This window comes from Notothenia rossii, assembly GCF_949606895.1.
Source record: "Notothenia rossii genome assembly, chromosome: 4".
NCBI lineage: Eukaryota > Metazoa > Chordata > Actinopteri > Perciformes > Nototheniidae > Notothenia > Notothenia rossii.
The window spans coordinates 22,314,024-22,336,741 of record NC_136902.1 but is presented as its reverse complement, the minus strand read 5'-3'; the positions used below and the strand labels follow the sequence as shown (position 1 = coordinate 22,336,741).

The window sequence follows — 22,718 nt, the reverse complement described above, 5'->3', positions numbered from 1 at the left end:
CGAACTGACAACCAATACAGAGTATTACTCATTCAAAGCCCTAGAAGAATTAATCAACCACAGATTGTTCAGTTTATGAATGGGTACCTGTATGGTGACAAAATAAAAATAGTGGCAGTAGTCAAAACATGACTGTGATTGCTAAACTATTCAGCTGTCAAATGGTAGAGTGAAGATGGACTGCATGGGGAATTGCCAAGTGCTCAGTAGGGCCACATTCAGCTGCATGTTGGTGACCTATATGTCTCATTTAGATAAGACATACAAGAACATCCAGCCACCTGGGTGTTTGTTTCACCTAGCCAAAAAGTAAACATCACAAAAAGTGTTATCGCTGTATCACTTTTGGTTGACAATGACACTGCAATGTGATGTCTCTAAATTGGACCAAAAGGTCAACAAGACATTATAATGAGGGGAAAGATCAGAGGGTCACAAAGAAGATATTGAATATTGAGTCAATTACATACAGATCTCCTTATTGATCATACTAGAATGAGTGTGGTATTGATGAAGATGTAAAACCATCAGTAACTGTTTCCAACAGCAGTACAGCATAGCTTTTGTTCTAATCACGTTGGACTTCATTTCAGCTCTCTCTGGGTTTTACTATTTTTGCGTCTTGGCTGCGCATCTTCCGTGCGGTCACCTTGGGTAAACAGTGCCTTCTGGGTTTGAGAGCACCACCTTTGTCGAAAACACGTCGATCACTACTGCAGCAGCAGGCCTGCGAGGAGCCACAGGAAGCTGGTGAAACGAAGACTGCTCATTATCTCCATGGCTGCTGATGAGAGCCGACAGGAGCCGAACCTGCCCGAAAGGCGCCAACTCGGGTGTGCGTTCGTGTGTTTACAGAGCAATACGTCCAGCTGATTAACACACGCTCATCGGTTGTTGTCAGCAGTTAAGAACGTCTTCTCTTTACGTAATCGTTTCCCCCCCAATTATGCACAGGGTACATTGATGCCGCGTGGACCAGGATTATTTTGCCGAGGAGATCTCTAGTGCTCTCCCCTCCTCCCCACATCCGCTGTTGTCTTCAACAGCAGACACACGGACTCATTCAGACTGGGACTTTTTGTCTGGAGCACCATTGTAAACAGGCGAGGAGCCGTTTTCATCAAATATAACATCGCTCCATCATAGGTTGAAGGTAGGTGTCTGCTCGGTCTCTTTCTCCATCTCTCGGCTCACGTTTCCATGTTGTGCGCGTTTGTTTTCGAGCAGAATGGTGCAATGCAACGTTTGCACAGCTCTTCCTCAAATTGGTAAGGGCATTTCCGAAAAATGACATAACGTAGGCTTATATTTGCATGATTTTACATTTGTATGTGTTTTATTATTTGATTTCTGCGTTTTAGTGTGGAATTGTCTGGTTCTATCTGAGAAATAAGAGAGAAAGAGAGTGAGAGTGTGTGTGGGGGGGGGGGGGGGGGGGGGGGGGAGAGAAAGAGAAAAATAAGAAGAGGAAGAAAATCAATGCATGATCTTTCCAGAGTGTGAATGCACATGGTTTAGCTGAGTAGTGTGCTGGCACATTTGTTATAGCGGAAGCAGCAGGAGGGAGTTTGCATTGTATACAATATGCGTGAGTAGGCTCGAGAGAGTGGATCCTTACATGTCATAATGCGTTTCCAAAAGGAACACAGATGTGAGAAGTAACTTAAGACATGTACTTAAGTACTGTGCAGTATGCACAATGCAAAGGCCTACTTTACTTTAATATTTTACTCTTGGAGGACATTTGAGATGTAGCTAATTCACTCAGTGGATGCTGTGCCATGATTCCAGGCTGCACACTACTTTCTTGTGATTTAAACTTTTACTTGCAAAACAACAGAACATTTAAAAAAAAAATGCTATGGTTGTAACTACTCCACAGCTTTATAGAGCAATTGTATTGATTGCCACTACATTGAAATACTGGTTGAAAGGAACTATTCTTCTCAATTAATCTAATTACTGAATCAATTAAATAAATAAAGGCTTCTTTGTGTTTGTTTATGACCATGCAAGGTGTGTTTATTGGAATGTTGCATATGGATGACTAATGGGATCATAATTGAAAGTGATATGTTTTTTACCTATCATTATCAGACATGACAAACAGTTTAAAGCTTTTGAAACTTCAGCAACAGCATCACTTATTTAGTGTGTGTCTCTGTATTAAAAGACTTGTCATTGTGGGAGTGACAGCAGGTTCACATTTTCATTCATTTGTATCTCAGATTGTATCTCACTATACCATTGTGGTAGTGTTGGAATTTGAATATTTTTCCCATGGCTGCATAAATGTTCATACGTGTTTAGGTTATAATAATATTCTTATACAAAGCACAATATGCACTCCCGTCTATTAATAATATCGGCTTTTGTTTTTGCTTTTTTCAGCCTTCAGTCAGCAATGCCTGGGAATCGTCCAACTGCTCCTCCCTGTTGTTCTCTGAGAATGGGATCCTAGTAAACCTCTCTGGGATTTAGATCAACTGCTAGCATGTTGCAGCCTTCCACCAGAACAGGTGACTTCCTGTTGGAAACATTACCTCATTGGAGAAAGCGTCCAAGATGGGTCCTCTCCTTGACCCTTTGCATGGCTCTCCTCTGGCTTCCAGGGGCGACGGCATCGATCCTAAACTGCCACAAGACATGCATCTGCGCCTCAAACATAGTGAGCTGCTCCAAGATGAATCTGACCTACGTCCCGAGAGGTATACCACTTTACACTGCTGTGCTGGATATCAGCTACAATGAGATAGATAGGCTGCGAGCTGACTGGACCCCGGCCAAGCTCCCGAAGCTCCATAACCTCCTACTCAGCCATAATGGTCTCAACTTCCTGTCTTCAGAGGCGTTCCTAAATGTGAAGCACCTACGTTACTTGGACCTGTCCTCAAACAACTTGGAATTGCTGGACGAGTTCATCTTTGAACCTTTGGTCAACCTGGAGGTCCTCTTGCTGTATAATAACCACATTTCCCAGATTAACCGCGCAGCCTTTATCACCGTGGTCAAACTTCAGAAGCTCTACCTTAGTCAAAACCAAATCTCCCGCTTTCCCGCGGAGCTGGTCAAGGAAAAGTCCCGCCTAGAGAACCTTAGTCTGCTGGATGTGTCCTCCAACAAAATCAAGATGCTACTCGTTGATGAACTCCAGGAACTGCCTGCCTGGATTAAAAATGGCCTCTACTTTCACAATAACCCTCTGCTTTGTCACTGTGATCTCTACACACTCCTCGCCCATTGGTATATTCGAAAGCTCAACTCTGCGGTGGATTTTAAAGATGAATACACATGTATCCTGCCTGGCCCTCAAAAAACCAAAGTGGGTGTTTTTGAACTCAGCGGTTATCACATGAACTGCAGCACATTCAAGGAGGCAGATGAAGAGGCATTTCTGGAGCAGAGGTTGATTCTTGCCTGTGACACCAAACACAAGGACATGGTAAAGACCTGGATAATGCCTGGTAATGTCGTGGTGACGCCTGGAAGCAACCAAACCGCCAAAGTCATTCAAGATGGTAAGCTGCAGATTACTTCAGTGAGGAACGAGGATTCTGGGACGTACACTTGCTTTGCGACAAGCGAGGCCTTCAATGAAACAATCTATGTGGTACTGAAGGTCCACAACTTTACAATGGACGGGATTGGGGACTCCCTGAACACAGCTTACACAACCTTAGTGGGCTGTCTGGCCAGTGTGGTTCTGGTGCTTATCTATCTTTACCTGACACCGTGTCGCTGCTTCTGTTGCCCCAACAAAGGAAAGACGCGGGGTGAGGACAGCATCCACTCGTCCATGCTCAGTGTGACACCGACCCATGAGGAACCAACGCTGAAGGCCGATTTGAACAGGCACGTGGCATTCATAGACTCCAAGGACTTGCAGGGCCAAAACGGCAAGCTAAACCCCAATGGGGATGGGGATGAGGATGAGGATGATGATGATATGGATGCAGAGGCTGGTTCTCTTATGAAGGGCAAGAGGAAGAAGTCAGTAGCAGAGTCCATCAGCTCCGTTTTCTCAGACACTCCCATGGTGGTCTGAGGTGTGAGCGGCAATGACGATAGATGCCACACGACTGGGTGTATATGGTACAACATTAGCCATGTTTTAGTTAATATAAACTGTAACTGTGACCTTGGCGGAGAAAACAAAAGAAGGCTGTTCATCTGTAGTTGCTGGCACATGGAAATAAGGATTTTAAAGGGAGTTTAAAAAAAAGAACTGTCTTGTCAACAAGTACAAGAAGCAGGACTTTTCCAGCATTTTAATCTGTAGCACTTATTATTATAATATTCATACTGTGAAGGAATGGCAGTGTACATGAACATTGGAAACTACTGAAGTCTTATGAGAGTGAAATGTAGATGATGTATTGTCAATATTAGCTCTCAGGAAGTGATCCATTAAACTGCGTGTGGAAAATACATATGATTCGATGCACAGGTTGACATTTGATTGGAAGTATACAGTGAACCCATGGCTGGCTCATATTTATTATTATTACAAAGACTAGAATAGATTGCATCTTACCTAAACATTAGAGCATAGACCTCTTTATACCACTCTTCTATTAACACAGGGAAAGAGACTCAGAAAGGCCACCAGGCTGTGATACATCTATCTTGAGTCATCTATAGAGGAACTGCATGCCATAAACCCACATTACAGGTCTCTAACTGATATGTATGAGTAGTTAAAGAAAACGTGCATTAATTGGAAGTTTAGTCATTTGTATAAAGAAAAAGCAGTAGCAGATACATTAAATTAAGAAGGTAATTTCACTGTACTTCATAGCTGATACCTGCAATGTACTAAGATATAGTTTTTCAGACTGATCTTTATTTTGATTTAATGTATAGTCTTATGTGTAGCGATGTAGGGGAAAGCCATTTGAAGGGGTACATTTACATAGAGGTATGGTATAAACTAGTTAGACAGCTTGAGGCGGATCAATGCTTATGAGAAAAGTGTGTATGAAACTAGTTGTCCTAACAAAAAAACCCTTACATAATGAAAAACGCCTAAAGCAGACACTCATTAGATGCAGAGAATTAAGAGTTTGACCTTATCTATTGGCCAAGTTATAGCCTTTCTTTCTCTCCATTACACTGGCAGGAAGTGAAATGCCAAGCTAAAATGCTTCTAGGTTAAATTGTTTTTTCCTTCTGAATGTAAAATGTGCACCTTACTCAAAATCCTGAATATTATAATGTACATTGCTTAAAAAATAAATTAGGAAAACACTGGGAGTATTCATATTATAAATTATGTAGTAGATTTAAATATTCAATTTTGCAGACCTGCAAGATTACAAGTGTTTTTTTTCTTGTGATAGGTAAAGAAATCTGTATGTTGTATTAACAGGTAAAGATGCCAAATAATAAAACCTACAGGAAACTTTGAGTAATGAAGATGTTACACGAGAGAGATGAGTTTGAAGCTACTGGAAACAAACTCTTGTAAAACAGGACGCACATGATCCTTCAGAAAATAACTTCATCTGTAGAAGAGTGAATTTTCTAAGCAAGACACCTCATATGCTGTGCATATTACAATAACTAGGTTTTAAACAGGCGACAAGAAAGTGGGATTTAATTAAACTGTGCGGCGTTTGTGTCGTAATACAATGCTAGCCCGGCGTAAAGCTAATTGCATCGTTTGATGTGATGCGGCTTCCCTCTGCTACCCATGTCTTTGTCTCTGTGAGCAGGAGGGGATAGGTGTGTTATCATGAGTCACAGCAACACAAAGCCATTCTCGGTGGCTCCCTGTTCACTGACAGCCTCCATTCAGCTCAGAATGTGTTAGCTTTGTTTGTGTACCTCTGTCATTACAAGGCTGCCCTCGCTGAAGTTCAAAAGCAATTATTCAAACAGGCAATGAATGGGATGCCCTTTAAGTAGTCTCTAATTTGGTTATGAGGGAAACGCCTGGAGCTTTCATTAAACATGTTCTCCACCACTGAGTCATATGATTGGAAAATATTATTAAATATATTAGAACATGGAAATAGTACTTTTTGAAATCATTTCTCATTGCGTTTTAGTTTTCCAATTTAACACCACAGCACAAATAATAACAAATTGGTATGTAAATTCACATACATATTGCAAATAGATGTCAAAATAGCTATCAAATGGTAAAATGTCTTGAGCGTAATAGGTTTTTACGCAAAATTAATGTTATATTCACGGCTGCAGTGTGCAACTCAGCATCTTCCGTGAGTGGGCGAGAAAAGGAAGTCACACTTATCAGAGAGGTGGTGCGTGAATCATGCCACTCTCGCACACCAGGTGGAAAAATATCAAATATACCATCAGACGCATTAAAAGGAAGCCACATTTAGCCCTTCTGCGGGCTGGTTGAAATTGGCAAATAATCTTGCTCGCTTTTTAAGGATCGAACACCGAGTATTGCCCTCTGTATTCAATTGTTCTGTTCCCTTCTTTCTCATCATGGGGCCAATATAATACATCTAGGAATTAAATCCCTGGCCACTCAAGGCAGCATGAGGATCTACTAAATGTCACATAATCTAAAATGATACAGAGATGGCTGTTGAATAGCCCACATTGAACTGGCAGACCATTTCATAAAAAAATGTTTGCCCAGAAAAAAAAGGCAAATCTAGTTAAATCTGTTGTAGCCAATGTCACTCAGAGTACTAGTCGCGTTTGTGTACACAGAAACACTAAGTGCTATTGGTAAGGTCTTAGAGGAATAGAGTGGCTTTGTTCTCTCCAAAGCTAATCTGCCTTCCTATAAATATCTATATATATACAGTATATATACAGTTATATATATATATATATATGTATTAAGACTCACTTTTCTGTGTTCAGTATTGATTAGTTGTGTACTGCTATGTTCTACCAGTGTACTGACTGTATTCTTGTATTCTGATGTTGTTGATCATTTTGCATTTCGTCCGCCGCCGTGCTGCTGTTAATTGTTTCAATATTCAAGTCTGGATCATAAGTGTTTATTTTATAAGCGGGTGGGTTTTATTTATTTTTAATGACATAGGATGTATTTTACACTTAACTCTGCTTAACAATATAGTTAAACAGAAAATATATATTGAACATGTATCAAAAACTATAGGAGGAGTGCCAGTTTTGAATTTGTTGATACATCTGAATGGGCAGTGAGTGTGTAGCCGCCAGGTATTTTCAGTCAGCATCTTAGAGCCATGAGGAATTCAAAGAGAAAGCAGTGCTTTAGATTGGTGGCTGTGTCAGGTGATGTAAAGAGTTGTAGGGTTAGTTCTCAACGGGGTGCTTTCCAACAATTACAGCAACAGCTTTTCTGTCTTTAAGAAGAGGCAAAACATATTTTTTATAAAAGCCACCAATGTAGAAGCAAATAAAGAAATCCATTCAAATACACCAATCTTCAAACACAATGGGATTTGAATGGATATGAAGACAAAAGGTGAATAAATCTTCTCAGGACCGTTTCTGTGTTCAGTTCTAATGTAATATGATGCATGCATGTTTTCACATTTGCAGCATCAATAGGACAACATCTTGAGAGTTGTACAGTTCACACGCACTTTGCTTTTTGCAGTAATGGCACATTAACTGTTCACTTTTTGATCACTTATCGTACATTAGAGATTTAGAGAAAGGAGTGGTCTCTGCACGTAAAACATCTATCTCTGTTCATCTGACTGTAGTAGCAATTACGGAAACATTCTTGAGGTTGTGGGGGTAAATCGTGTTCTGCTTTAAAAGTGTGCGACTACAACAGTCCACAGGAAATGGATGGAGCTTTTAACAGCATTAAAAGCATTGAGTTTATTGACCACTGCTTCAAAGGTGAGCTGGTGGGTCACTGCCATAATATCGGAAAGGTCTCGCAGCTAAAGCGGAACGGCTTTGCATGGTTTGCTTAAGAGCTTCTCTGACTGCAGGATAGGTAGTAGTATTAAAGATAAAGAATACTGATCATTTGACCTAATAAAAAGATCTACACTTTTTGTGGAGTCCATTTGTATTGCTTTTCAAGAAATGTTCCTTTAATTTTTTGCTTCTAAATCTTTGTGAAGTTTGAGGGTAAAGCTGTGACATTTTGCCCAAATTACTATGCCATAGGTGGAGTGGCTAGATATTGCTAGATAAATAAATGAAGTGCGCATATACTCCGTGTAAGTAACCACCGTTTATCATTAACAAATTGTTTGTCTTAAATTACTTGTCACATGACCACAATATGAAAGACCAAGTAGGTTTATGAACAATGTTTGCTATTTTAATTTGGCAAACAAGGCTAAAGTTTCATCATGATGCTTTTTCTGGGGAGCCAAATGTATGGCCTAACACCATCTAGTGGTAAAAGTAGGAAGTGCACTACAAGACAAGAGCTGAGAGGCATATCTTTTAGCCTTTGTTTTATGCAAGTGTATATATAATTGGTAATGCAATTTAAAATGTCAATACAACTATATTTGACGTAGATGAACTTAAAAGCATTAAACATACTAATAAAAAAATACATTTTCAAATTGTAATATAAATAGTTGAATGGGAATAACTTGAATGTATGACAGATGCGGCACAACAGCACAACTCAAGGTAAGAAACATTGCGTCTCCGACTGTTATTAATGATTTTTCAGTCTACACAATTTTCATCTGGGATATGAACAAGTATTTCACAAGCATTACAGCAGTTCATATACAAGCTTCATATACCGTATATATAAATAAATAGGTAGCACCACATTACATAACAAGTTATTATTATAGTGTTGTGATTAGATGATTAAACACGCCTCTATTTACAACTGTGGTAATGCTTGCCTTTGCACCAAAACGTCATAAATAAGAAAGTTATTTCCCTTTTATAAGATTTTCAAGTTAAAAAGTGTCAATGTGGAGAAAACTGTTCAACTTTTTTAAGGATTTTCTATACCCAGATGCCACAATCTGAAGTTAGAAAAAATTAAATATCAAAAGAGCAATTGGGATAATTAGAGAGAAACTTTCAAATGCCCCTGTCAATTTTCATAATTTCAGTAAAAGAGTTACCATGAGTAAACTACACTCACCAACATTCAGTTTACCACCTTTAATGTGCCGATAGCCAGGGGTTAAGTTGGGATTTGATATGTGGGGGGGCTCTGTGTGGAGGTGCGAGAGGGGGGCGGATACTATAGGATAGTAAACCAAAAATATAGCTTTAAACCTGAGAGATACAAAGATATGCATAAATAAATGTTAACTAGGTAAAATAAGATATGAATGAACAACAAAAATAAAATAAGTTACATTGATTTGTTATTGGCTATGGTAGGTTATTGGTTATGTTCACACACCGCTGCAGACTCTCTGCACGAAGGAGCCGCAGTGCTGCAGCTCCTGATCGGAGCAGAGACACACGTTCACTAAGCGGAAAAACGATATCCGGTCACAGAGATCTGCTATTTTAAAGTAAAGTCAACACATAGTGTATCGACCCTAAATAAAGTCTATATTAAGAACGAGAGATGTTTTAACAGATGGCTTAAACAAATGACAAATGAGCGAGGGTGATGACGTCAGAGCATCGTCCTATGTGCCGGGGCTGAGCCCAATTGAACCCCTGCCGTTAGCACAGATCTAAAGTTAAAGGACAGGAGATGCAGAGCCATAAAGGATTCAAGAAGGTTTTATTGTTTTGCCATGAGATGACTTTTCACTTTAGCAGCATGAGTAGATTGAGGTATTTATACATTCTTACACAGGTAACAAACTGAGACATTTAGTCACATAGAAAAATAGAAATTTTGCAAAAATACACAACATGCAGACCAATATTTATTCCTGATATCTGTGCGTAACAAAGTAAAGACATAAATATACACAAAACCACGCATGTACGCAGTCATGCGTGCACACAAACACACCTGCAGCAGGCCTCTACCCCAAATGGTCTTTTTAAGGCTGTCCTCTTTTTTGGCTAAGAAGATAAAAGATAAATTGTCACCTTCAAATGTGTTCACAGTTGACACCCTACAATCAGGTTCAGATCAAGAACATCTTCAGTGATAGTTGTGTAATTTTAGGCTTAAAGTGATGGATCCACATCATAAAAACATTGGTGTATGCGACCTACAGTATGTTGTGTCATAGCTGGCTTGTTTACTCACTCTTTAGGAGTTGGATCTGTTCTCCAAACCCCCACACGCAGATCCCTGATATGCTTTCCATTCTGTCTGCTCTAGCGGGAAGGGGAGGACAAGCGTTGACACTTGGAGGTTCTGGACAGCGAGGAGCTGAGAGACGTTGACTCATCACTGCCTTTGCGCTTTTCAGCAAGACCCCTGTTGTTGCAGCCCGCCCCCTGCTGCTGAATCCCTGGAGCCCTCGCTTTGCTGCGGGGGGAGCGTTGGAGCGGAGGGCATGGCTTATTCACATTTGAAAAGGTATCATTAACTGCTCCTTGAGAGGAGGGGACATGTGGCTGGCCCTTCTCATTGAGGGGGGGGTCCCTGATGCATTTGGAGGATTTGCCCTCACCGCCGTTTGACAGCATGGCAGCTTTCTGTAGTGCGCTTGCATCTTGCATAAGCTCCTCCTCCCGCAGCCGGGCCTTGCCGGCAGGGTTGCGCCGTCGGCCAGGCCCAAGTGTCGCCGTTGCGGGGGAAGAAGGCGATTTGAAACTGGGAGATTTGTGCAGACTGGGTTTGGTTTCCAGTTGACCCAGTGAGGTATAATCGAGGCTGAGGGAGCCAGTGGATTTGGAGGATCGGGCCTCAGTCCTGACAGCTGATCCTACAGCTGGAGATGAGACCTGACATGACCTGAGACCTGATGAGACTTGAGGCATTTTCCTGTAGGTTCAAAGGAAAAATTAAGCTTATAGGGATGTCTTTTTAAACATAATTAAAAGCATAAAGCAAAACCTCCAGGCAGAAGATCCAAGACAGCCTTAATTGGCAGTCAGGTCAGCTATTAGTAAGATTGTAAGGCTCCAAAAGGCACATAATAAAGGCAGCTAGAGATGTGCATGTGACCCCCCAGGTGGCCTACCTGCTGTGTAAAGTGCAATCAATGTTTTCTTCTATGTAGGTTTGATGTTTAAATAATATTGTTTGTGCTGTATAGGGCTAATTGTGGGTTTGTACATGTTTTAGGACTCCTGTAAGAGTAGCCCAGTTTGGCTAAAAGAGAACATAATAAATTAACCTAAATCAAATCAAGGTATTCTCACTTACCCTGATGTGGTTCTGGTGGATCAATTGCAGCCTCATTTTGTTATGAGACCGAATATCCATTGGCTGATCCTTAAATATGTAAGATAAATTGTTTTTGCACTGCCTGCTTGAGTTCTGAAATCTGACTCCATCAATACTCTTGAAGCAGGCTAATACCCTAACTTTTTTTTAAAGATATTTTTTGACCACAGTGCATCTATTGACAGTGTTGAAAGGGGGAGCCAGAGTGGAGTACCCACGTTATTCATAAGAGTATATTAATGTTGTTAAACAAACCATCTTTTTTGTAAAGGATATTTTTTAGATCAACACCTGTCCTTTTCTCATTACATAATTAAAAACTATTTAAATGGCAATGCACTATGCTCTTTAAATACTATGTCCTCTATTGGGGTAAACTTTGAGGAACTATTTTCTTCATCCAAACAGGTGAAATATCTATAAGGTAAAGTAGTGACACTCACTTCCACAAATGTGTGCTGACATGGTGCTCCAACATGGCACTGAGGGCGAACCGCAGGTGATGTAAACGCCGGTTGAAGGTGAAGATGCTGCAGCCCAATGTGCGGCATCCAAAAGTGCATAGCTGGAGACGAGAAACCATTTTACAAATACAAACAAACTCATGTCCTTTTGAGAGGTGTAAACAGTGAGATTCAAAAATCAATGAAAAAATATTTTTTTATCCATTTGTTTTTATATTCGGGATTGTGGGAAACGGTATTTCGATCTCTCTGTCTGTACACACAAACTGGAAGATTGACAATAAAGTTGACTTTGAAATTGAAAAAAGGGAAATAAAAATTGAAAAAATAAAAAGAAATGCTCAGTGTTTTTCACTATCCAGGATTATCGAAACTGCTAAAAATGTCTCTTCCCCCAAAAAAACCTAGATACTTTTGCACCGCACTGCTACTTCTGCACTCACCCCGAGAGGTTTGGGGTGCAAGGGTGTGGCAGGCAGGTCTGTGTCTTCATCCTTCTCATCGTCTTCACTCTCCTCGGCCGACAGCTGACTCTGGTTGAAGGCATGTTGAGGCGGGGCCTCGACTTCCACAGCGCTGTCACATTCCTCCTCTGGAACATTTTCTGATGGGTCCTCAGACCTGCTTTGAAAGTAAGAAAAACAAACAAACGAGAACAATTAATTCCACACTATCAGGCAACACAAAAATACTCAACATGGTACCGTCTGGATGATTAAACATTACCATACACAAAATATATTTTTCAAATGTAATGTTTTGACTGATCAACACAATCCTTGTTTGTCTTGTATGCTTGTCATTTTTGCTACTTTTACTGTGTTCTGTCAACTAATAATGAAACATGTTGTGATAAAAACAGGTTTCAGTAGATCGTAGTGCCCTTTTCCATCTCAGACAACATTTGAGAGAATTAAAACATCTTCTGCAGTGATAATTTATGTACTTTGTTAAATAAAATTAACTTCGTCATTTTACAATATATAAATATATATTATACCTGGGAATTTGAAAGTTGCTGTTAAATGTTTTACTGGTCTGAGTTATTTTTGTATCTTCAAAAGCTTCCAGGTGTTGCTCTTTGTCTTTTGAATTAACAAGAAGCTGATCCAGAGCATGACCTATGGAGGCTGGTTTTTGCTCCTCTGCCAACTGGGCAAGTGTCTTACTCCTTCCCAATGCTTTCTGCTGCTGGCGGATGGAATCAGTCTGTGTGGAGAGCCGAAAGACAAGCATTACAAAGAAAAGTATATTTCTATGAATAATTAACAACAATGAAGATACTGGTATCAATATTGGACAAAGCACTGAGCGTTTACATTGCATATAAGCTCCCGGCTGCACAGCTTCTTCCTCTCTGGGTCCAGAACTCTGCTCTGTTTGTCCAGATCACATTCTTTCTCTATGGGAAATAAAGATAACACAGAAGTCAGTGAGCAACAGCCACAGACACAGTCAGCATGATCTCGTTTTTAAATGGTAGAAATCAGCAGCAGGATACACACCAGATGTATAAACAGCAGACTTACTGCTAATGTTTTTGTAAATCTGGCTGTAGGTTCTTGTTCCCCGCTGAGGACTGAGGGCCTCACTGGACTGCCCAGCTGTGGTCTTCTGCGGCGAGGGTCTCTCTGAGGGAGAAGTGGAGGAGGAACAGTGGCCAGGGGGCAGAGGTCCTAAGTGCCAAGCAGGAACCCTGGGGCGAGGCGTGGATGAGGGGGAGGAGTGAGGAAGGGGGACGTTCTCCTGGGGGAACTTCTCCACTGAAGAAAAACTGCAGGGGTAGAGTGAGAAGACAACTTTAAAATTAGCTCATGAGATTTATGCAATTCAGGATTGAAATGTAGATACAGCAGGAGTCCAAATTCAAGGCAATAAAACTGAAAAAAACAACAAAAAAACACAAACTTAAACCAAGCAGTGTAAACTTCACACGAGTAGTCGTACTCAACACTGATAACTGTCAATTGTGTATTTAACCTTTGTTAATATAACTTAAATACATATTGAAACAAGGCAACATCATCAAATCTATATTGCACATATAAACGTGTTTTAAAAAAATTATATATTCAGATGTAACCTCTCTGTAATCACCAACATTTTGATTGGGAAGTGAAACTTAATTATATGTTTCTCAGTGGTCTGTCATTGATTTAATTTGTTTGTGATTTCATGACGTAACACTGTTGCATGTTTCTCCCCAACACTGGAAGTAAACAATCCTAAAAGGTACCTCACTGCCTCCTTCTGGGCCGTGCTAGGCATGTGCTGGTGTGCAGGTGGTGCTGCTGAGGAGGGGGCGATGGCTTCATGACATCTGCCATCTTTCTGCCTCTCTCTGGAGCAGGAATTATTTGTGGAGGGACGAACAGAGCGGGGTCTCGGCTGTGGTGCCGGAGACTGTCCACACACTTTAATGAGAGAACCATGCCGCCTCTCACAGTGCTTCTCGAAGGCCTGAGGTTTCACCACCTGGCCACATTGACTGCACACCACCAGGTACATCTCATCATGTGACGGGCAGTGGCCAAATGTGTGCATGTCTATGGAGGAGAAAGCTAAAAGGAATTAGAGGGAAACATCTAAGCGTGAGGGTTTCAATAAAAGGGATTGAGTCTCACCTTCTCTCCTGAGGGCCATGGTCTCACAGCGGTTCCTCCCATTCTTGCTGCTGTCTTCAACATTAGACCCAGCTGTATTAAAAGCAAAAACATTCAGCATGACATTTTGGGATGGGGAATAGCTGTAGCATCTTCTAAGAAACAGGTTTATTGATATCCGGATAGCTTTGCTGAGTAAAATCCGGAACAAGTCGTTCACATCAGTACGTGCTTCAGATTTGGTGTTTCGCGGTATTTTACTCATCATTTTTAAAGTTTTCTAAATAAAATGTGAGTCTTTAAAACTCTCCTTCGATACACCCACTGCCAACATCCTCTTGTTATGCGATCGAGTCGCAAAAAATGTGCTATTAGCAAACTGCATAAATTCTACTTATAAACGTCATTGTTGTTGTTTGGTGTGACAGTAGCTGGCAGGCTAACGCTAACGGTGACATCACCTGTCCACAGGATAGAAGCTTGCGTTGTATTAACCAGCTAGTTTTTTATGAATACATTAAAAAATGCCTTAGAAACAATGATTTCAATTCGTTTTGTTTGCTTGTTGCCCGTTAACATTCCTAGCAAACTCCCCCTGCACTAGGACCTTGCGGGTCTTTTGTTTGGGTCGCGCTTTATGCCGCCCTATGTGTATGTGGTAACAACAAATAAATCAGAGGACTTGGGCACTGAGACATGATGGAGACCAGGTCAGGGACAGGGGATGCGACTCACCGTCAGATGGCAAAATATTCGCTTTAACTACCCAACAACTCCAGTTTAATCCGACAAAATCGTCGAGATTAGGATTTCGCCGATCCAAAGCGGCCATTGCTGCTCTTGCGCGTTCACGAGGTGATACTGTCAGTTCACGCGCAGCACATCCGCGTCACAAAGCTCGTCCCCGCTTTCTCAGTAGTAATATATGCAAACATGGATAACAAAGGAGTGTTTGGAATTTGAAACCATATGTTGCAAAAGGTCCACATCTGTGTTGCTTTGTCACTTCCATAAAAGGTATCAATTATAAGGGGTTTTAAATGGCAATTTCGTGAAAAAGTATCATTGTTAAAAAGTGTTTTTTAATATCAAAGTGTAACATTATTGTATACACAATTTAGGATGAAATTGATACTTTAGGATCATTAGGGTAGTACATTATTTTAGAATGTTTTCCACATATACTTCAGTTTTCAGGACTATATTCAATGCATGATTTAATAATGATAAACTGACAGTTTAATCAAATGTGTCTTTCTTTCTTGATCATAAACAAATACCACTACTAAACCACTACACTGTTTCCAATTCTGTAAATGACCTTATTCCTTTACCTCACTATATCCTCTAATTGTATAGATTGGATGGCAAATATTAATATTGGTGGTAATCTTATTTAGAAAAAAAAGTATTCCAACCAAAATAGGAGCTCTTAGTTGTGTTAAGGCAAGGTTGACTGAATAATTAGCATACATGTATCAGGCCCTGATGTTTTCACATCTGCCTGAGAAAATGATCACTTGACTGGACTGATGGGTCAGGGGGTTCATTTGAAGTGACACTCGCAGGTCAACGAGGAGGAGGGAGTAAATACAGCGGCAAGCTTTGGGTCAAATTCCCCTCTTCCCCTCTCTCCGGCAGAAACAGGAAATGCCGTAACTGTATGTAACAACGGTTTCAAATCAGCATCTCTTAGACAAAAAAATTAAAATAAAACTCCAAACATCTTTAATTTTTTGTAAAGCTCTTTTAGTTGTAAACCTGATTTTTATCAGTGGATGTTTGCTGGAACTACTTGGACGGACACACACAGCGTTGAGACCGGTCAGGTAGAGACCGGTCTCCAGTCAGCACCGATGCAGACTCGCTGTTTGAGGGCTTGATAGCCAGCTCCCCCTCCACACTCGTTGCTTTGGAACAGCACTTAATGTGGCGGACCCTCCGCGCGAACGGAGGGGTAGTGGGTGTAGGGCTTGGTTTGGGATTGGGCCTTCGTTTTGTGTGTGTGAGGATGTTTCTGGTGTCAGCTGAGGATGATAGAAGCAGCATGTCTGCCACCTAGTGAATATCAAACTGTATTGCATGCTACCTAGCTTTGTTTGCTGAATGCATTATTAGTGAAAATATGAAGAAGGATGAAAGAAGAAAGTGAGGCATTCCTAGTTACATTCCCGTGTTGTGAATCTTAGGCTCATTGCAGGATAGAAAAAATATATTATTTACCTGACTGATTCCCAAACATTATGTGATCTATGTGTGTGTGCTTTCACCGGTGCAATCACCAGGCGCAAAATCAGACACGTTACAACAAGTGCAGTTCTTGTTTTAATGATGCACGGCATTTCATGTCCACACAGTATTTTCCTGGAGTAACAAATCTCCAGTCTCATCTAGGCTTTATCAAAGTAGTAAATAAAAAAGAAAGCTCATCTTATAACAAAGTGGAGGTAGAAAGCAAAAGCAATACAAACTGTTAATTAGTAACTTATTATTAAATTGTTTCTAACCGCCAGTTAAGGCAGTACACTTTATAGTACATTGGCTTTGAAATAAATTAGGACCTTGCTGGAGTAATTAAGAAAAATGAAACATCATAAACATCAAGGCAGAAGATTGGAAATTCTTTGTAGTAAAGGCAGTTTTAAATTTAAAGTCAGAGCGAAGGTTGCAACGGATAAATCCTCTACAGCTAACATGTTATTCTAAAATAGACTTTATCCTTATATAGTGAGGTGATGAAGTGCATGCAACACAACACAAACTATTTGCTTTCACCTATTATAAATAATCTCATAAAGGCAACTGGATTATAAGGAATGGACTAAAACTAGATTTTGGTCAGACTTGTTATAATAATTATTTCACTTCAAGTATTTCATATTTATAGCTATTTTGAAATGCAAACACTCAACAGCCCTGAGTTTCTTTTGTAAAAAATGCTGATGGCAGAAATTATTTATGGATTGAAGTTTGGCAAAGTGATGCTACATTATGATTATCACAAGGCTGCACAGTTTACATCTACAGCTCCATTTAAGATAAGGGGCCCTTTGATGTGGATACCTGGGTATATATACTAAAACATGAAATCTGAGAATCAATGAGAATAACGTTTTTGATTTTTACAATTTGCTGTATTTGTTAAGCTTTGGACAATTCAAGTTAACGTTTTTTTTTTTAATGTTTTTTGTAAAATAAAGCCTTTAATATGAAATTAATAGCAGTTAGGTTTGGAAATACTGTGAAATCTACACAGTATGGTTCTTAACAATTAGTATCAGTAAATGAGTTATTCAATAAAACTACATGTTAGACCATTTTGAAATGAGTAAGCTGTGCAGTTACGATGGGCCGACTCCCCCCTCCACATCAGCAGGCTGGTTGTCTGATTTGTGGAAAGGTGTTTCCTTGAAGATGAACCAGCAGCTGCCACACCACAGGATTAGGTTAAGAAAACCAAAGATCTGCCAAAGAATAAGACATAAGTCAAATATCCTACACTGTGGCACACAAGTTTATGTATTTCTGGAAATCGACTTTGAGTACAACTTACCACAGAGGCGTTTAGTCGGCCCATGTGAGGGGTAGCGCCTGGGGTACACTTGTTTGCAGTATCATTGCAAACATCAGTAACGCTCACAATGTGTGTAGGACTGGTGGCAAACTTCACATCAGACAAGCCTTTAGCCCAAGCAGAAGATGAGGCCAACCACAAAAAGGCAAAGGCTGCAGTCACCAACAGGTCCTTAGAGAAGAAGAGTGATGAGTCAAAACTATTTAACCGACACAGTGGTAGCTGCACTAAAGCAGCTTTCATGGTTCAAGTACCTAGTGCTGCTGTGTGTTTCTTGTTGCTTGGGAATGACACCCTTCCCTGTTTCATTTACACCACCCTGTTAAATGTACCTTCTCTGACCTCTAGATTCCAGGATAAGGAGGACTCAGTGAAATCCAGCAGCTAAAGTCTGATGCAACGTGTTTACACAAAAAGCAATATAAAATTCTCAATTGCCTGCCTAGATAAGATTACATTCATTTCTGTAAAAATACATTTCTGTGGTGTCACTAGATTCAAGATTCAAAGGTTTTAATGTCATATAAGCTAAAGTGTAGAAATGGAAATTAAAATCTTATGACCCGAGCTCCTCCAACAATGCAACATAGTTAGATAATAAAATACAAAATACAAATAAAAAACAGTGCAAGAAGTCTATACACATGTATTTAGAATATGATATACAAGAACAGAATGTAAAATTAAATATTGTACAGTAAGATGAAGTTAAATAATGGTTGTTACTACTACATGTATACAGCAGCTCAAAGAAAACACATGCAACACTTTCTTGCTGCACATGGAGAGGAGGACCTAGCTGGGCACAAGCATTTCACCAAAAACAACGGTTAAAAAGGAGAATGCAGAAAAACATACCACAGTGGGGCCACGACTAGATTCTCTATACACATGCTGGAAGCCCAAGTAGAGAACGAGTGTGGCTGTGGTGTAGAGAAATGCCAACACTCCAATGCAGACATAAAACTGTGCAGAGGAGGTGTGGTCTCCTGTCAGGAAGTACTGAGTGGTGGTGGTTTGGTTGCAGACAGGGACATTATACGGATGCTGCATCAACCTGTGTAAACACATACATGTATTGTTAATTATGACTCTCCTAAGATTAAACACTCATTAGATTAAACTGGTTGCTCACTTTGAAGGAGTGTTAGAATTGTTGGTTCACACACACCTGAATGGGTAGTTAAAGTCTGCCTGTATTTCTAGTATGGCACTCCCTTTGCATTGGACGTTGATGCTGGATGAGCCGCTGTACCCTCCAGTCGTAGCAAAGGCAAATATGGCAAACACCTGCAGCCATAGGCACAAGATAGGGAGGGAGACGTTGTCATACTAGTACTGATCAAACAGTCACACACACTTCTTTTTTTTTTTATTGTGCAACACACTTTTGACAGGAAATCGTCTTAAATCAGCGGATGCCATCATTACAAAATGTTGTGCAGAGTTCACAAAAAACATGTCCTTCAATGTAATACCGATAGACTATAGTTTTATAGACCTACTAATTTGTAGCGTCAGTGATGTACAGTAACTAAGTGTATTTACTCAAGTACAATTTTGAGGTACTTCTACTTTACTTGAGTATTTTAATTTGTTGCTACTTTGTACTTTTACTCCACTATATTTATTTAATACTTTTAGTTACTTTGCAGATTTGGATCACTGAAATTGAACCTGCAGTCAAATTCACAAGATACCCTGTAGCATACAAAGTAGTTCAAACTAGCTGCATCTTTACCAGCACATTAATGCATCCATAATTGTAATCAAAACATATGATATATTATTCTGAAATGGGCCGATCTGCATAATGAGCACTTTCCTATTTTGATTGCAGGACTTTTACTTGAAACAGAGTATTCCTACACTCTGGTACTTTTATTTAAGTACAAGTACTTTTTCCACCTCTGGCTTGCCCAATGTAGGCCTACCATTATTTGATTAGAGACGTCGTCAACTTTAGCAGTTACAACAGAAAGTACATTGATTTATACATTATAATATCATTAGCTACATGTGCTACATTAAACATGCGTACACACATTAGCTGCCAGTGTGCCACATAGCTTGTGGGTTACAGATGGTGTTGACTGATAGACACCGCCTGATCTAGCTTACATACCATATTTGAAACGGTGTTACAACTCAAATCGTGGCTGTCATAGCTTCGCAAGGCGTGCAGTGGTCACAAGACAAACAGCATAACCTGCGACCAGGGATGGACAGCTTATGTTTAACACATCATATGCCATATGGTAAAAGAGATTTGGAAAAACGTACCCATTGTAGCAAACGAATAAAAGCCAAAGGCTCTTTCAGAGGTCCCAGGTCTAGAGTGAAACCCGAAGACATCACTTTCTGAGGAGAAATAAACACAAAATGAGAGAGAGGTACGTCTGCGGAAGAAGTAGGTGTGTTAGCTAAAAAATGAAAGTGTGCGCCATCAACCGTTTTCACTCTTCCTGTGAGCGTTGTTACCTGGGCAACGGTTTCCATCGTGTGTGTGCAGATAAAGGGCCGTGTGTGTCGAGGAAGTCTCTGTTTGGTCTAGCTGCTCGCCTTCGCTCTCAGATCTTCGGGCTTGTCAAACTTTTCTCGAACTTCAGCAAGTTGAAGTGTGTAACACGTGACCACTGACGGTGAGGCGTCGACAGGGGCGCTGCTACTACTGAGCAGCCACTGTGACCGAGTCAGCAGCAGAGTGCTATATTTTAGTCTAAAGACTGCACACCAGAGGTGGGAGAAGTACTCAGATCTGAAGTAAAAGTAGAACTACCACAGTTTAGGAATACTCTGTTGCCAGAAAAAATCCTGCTGTCAAAATGTTACTCAAGTAAAAGTACAAAAATATTAGCATCGCAATAGCCTACTTAAAGTACCAAAAGTGAAAGTACTCATGATTCAGTCATGTGTTTATTAAAGCTGGTAAAGGTGCATCTAGTTATAATTACTTTGTATGCTGCAGGGTAGCTTGTGAATGTAACTCCAGGTATAACTATAAAGTCTTATTTAAGTGTTGTTTATATTTCACATTATTGATCAAAATCTGCAAAGTAACTAAAGATATGAAATATTATTATAGTAAACGTAAACAATTTTCCTCTGAATTGTAGTGGGGTAGAAGTACAAAGAAGCAAAACATTGAAATATTCAAGTACAAGTCTCTCAAAATAAATGTACACCACTGACTTTAGACTATCCACTAAACTGTTGATCACAAAATACAGTGGTGGATAGTAACAAACTAGATTTACACAAGTATTGTACTGTTTTGAAGTATTTGTATTTTACCTGAGTATTTTCAGTGTAAAAACGTTTTACTCCACTACATTTTTTTCACCGCATTAGTAACTATTATTAGAGTTCGATTATTAGCTAATACGAGATATAGCTCAATTATAAAATAAAAATTGATATCTAATTATAGGTTAAGATATCCAGCAGCAGAATATAAAGTAATACAAATTAGGACTACATTTATCAGCTGTGATGAACATGCTAATACATTAATAATTATAATCCAGTAATTAAATATGATTCTAAAATGGGCCTCTACACATAACGACTACTTTTACTTTAGGTAAGTTAAGTATATATTAATGGAGACACTTGTACTTTTACAAGTAAGATTTTGAATGCAGGACTTTTACTTGTAACTGAATATTTTTTAACTGTATTACCATCTACTTTTACTTAAGTAAACATTTGTTAGTACTTCCTCCACCATTGCAAAAATAAAACATGCTACCATAACACATGCAATACTCATGGTCTATCCTGGCAATAATAGGCCTACTTAATTTAATAGTATAAATGGTACAATTCAACATTTCCTTATATGAATTGTCCCTTATTGATTGTTGTTATACACACTGTGGCCCATAAAGTTGGAATAAAATATGTTTGACTTATTCTCATGAAATTATTGTGTGTGTAAAAGGAGGGATGTGTCTGAAAGCAACATTATTCCAACTTTATGGACAACAGTGTATTGAAGCATAATACATACTGTATACTGTAATTTAAACCCATATTTCTTAATGCTGTGTTTCTTTATAATTGCTTTAAATACTTTTTAAAATACATTTTATTTGTAAACCCACATTTACAGTAATATTGAATACTTGGTTTAATGAAATATGTCATTTTATACCAGAGTATGGATTAACAGATAGTTGCATTATAAGTGGTGGTGGTGGCATGTTACTGAGTCATCCATAGATTACATTTACTCAAGTGCTTTACTTCCTTACACTTTGAAGTTTCTTATACTTTCCTTGAGTATATTTATGCTACCTTATCCTTACACAAGGTGTGTTTATATGTTTATAATAGAATGATTGAAAGTATGAAATTAGATAAAGATACTTAGAAGAAACAAGGATCTCTTTTCAATAGAGGTCACCATTTCCTTATATAACATTACTTAACTAACCCCTTTTATACAGAGCAGGCCATGTGTTTCCCATGACTCTAATCAGTGTAGGCCAAACTCATTCACACAAATGCTGTCCATGTGACATTTGGGGACTTTTTGTGTGATGTAGTCAAAACATTTAATAAAAATGACGTGCAATTCCTCTCCATTTGGGTTGAACTCTTGTGGACAGGGAAATGTAGTTTCATCTCTTATTTGCCTACTGTCACCCTACATGACATACAAGATGCAACCAACAAGGAAAATATGGATCCTTGTGGAAAAGCATGTCTCTTATTATAACAGAGTACATCTCCAAGGAATAAGAGTGGCTTTGTTCTCCACCTTTTAATAGTTGATGCGCTGCCATGGGGGAGGGGCTGGAACTTCATTGTACAGTCTCTTTGTGGAGGAATGCTGCTCTACAGATCAG

The 22,718-nt window shown here is 39.6% G+C and overlaps 3 protein-coding genes across 4 annotated transcripts; 1 reads left to right on the top strand and 2 right to left on the bottom strand.

Moving 5' to 3' along the window:
• The first annotated feature begins 641 nt into the window (after positions 1–641).
• amigo1 (adhesion molecule with Ig-like domain 1) lies at positions 642–7,985 on the top strand. 2 transcript variants are annotated; one of them, XM_079678222.1, is made up of 2 exons: positions 642–1,153; positions 2,392–7,985. In XM_079678222.1, exon 2 carries the CDS (start codon positions 2,495–2,497, stop codon positions 4,043–4,045), a length of 1,551 nt encoding a protein of 516 aa, XP_079534348.1. In that variant the 5' UTR covers positions 642–1,153; positions 2,392–2,494; the 3' UTR covers positions 4,046–7,985. The 2 variants fall into 2 exon arrangements, with proteins under 2 accessions (XP_079534348.1, XP_079534349.1); XM_079678223.1 differs by having other exon boundaries at positions 1,146–1,268.
• Positions 7,986–9,638: 1,653 nt separating this feature from the next.
• Positions 9,639–15,175, bottom strand: atxn7l2b (ataxin 7-like 2b). The gene is made up of 9 exons (XM_079674569.1): positions 15,027–15,175; positions 14,313–14,384; positions 13,925–14,234; positions 13,218–13,462; positions 13,008–13,090; positions 12,689–12,897; positions 12,132–12,312; positions 11,668–11,789; positions 9,639–10,819 (listed from the first exon to the last, which is right to left on the bottom strand). The coding sequence occupies exons 1-9, from the start codon at positions 15,121–15,123 to the stop codon at positions 10,207–10,209; spliced, it is 1,932 nt and encodes a 643-aa protein (XP_079530695.1). The 5' UTR covers positions 15,124–15,175; the 3' UTR covers positions 9,639–10,206.
• Positions 15,176–16,603: 1,428 nt separating this feature from the next.
• On the bottom strand, positions 16,604–20,524 carry sypl2b (synaptophysin-like 2b). Its single transcript, XM_079677234.1, has 6 exons — positions 20,347–20,524; positions 20,149–20,226; positions 19,037–19,155; positions 18,724–18,922; positions 17,845–18,036; positions 16,604–17,755 (listed from the first exon to the last, which is right to left on the bottom strand). The coding sequence occupies exons 1-6, from the start codon at positions 20,362–20,364 to the stop codon at positions 17,633–17,635; spliced, it is 729 nt and encodes a 242-aa protein (XP_079533360.1). The 5' UTR covers positions 20,365–20,524; the 3' UTR covers positions 16,604–17,632.
• Between the last annotated feature and the right edge of the window lie 2,194 nt (positions 20,525–22,718).

Excerpts from the sequence above, each read along its gene's own strand:
- sypl2b (XM_079677234.1), bottom strand. Across the intron at positions 18,037-18,723 it reads CTAGTCGTGGCCCCACTGTG|GACCTGTTGGTGACTGCAGC; the intron begins GTATGTTTTTCT and ends TTCTTCTCTAAG. Across the intron at positions 17,756-17,844 it reads GCCGACTAAACGCCTCTGTG|ATCTTTGGTTTTCTTAACCT; the intron begins GTAAGTTGTACT and ends ATTCTTTGGCAG.
- atxn7l2b (XM_079674569.1), bottom strand. The coding sequence starts at position 15,123 with ATGGCCGCTTTGGATCGGCGAAATCCTAATCTCGACGATTTTGTCGGA. Across the intron at positions 13,463-13,924 it reads GCCCAGAAGGAGGCAGTGAG|TTTTTCTTCAGTGGAGAAGT; the intron begins GTACCTTTTAGG and ends CTACCCCTGCAG. Across the intron at positions 10,820-11,667 it reads GTCAGCACACATTTGTGGAA|GAAAATGCCTCAAGTCTCAT; the intron begins GTGAGTGTCACT and ends TTGAACCTACAG.
- amigo1 (XM_079678222.1), top strand. The coding sequence starts at position 2,495 with ATGTTGCAGCCTTCCACCAGAACAGGTGACTTCCTGTTGGAAACATTA.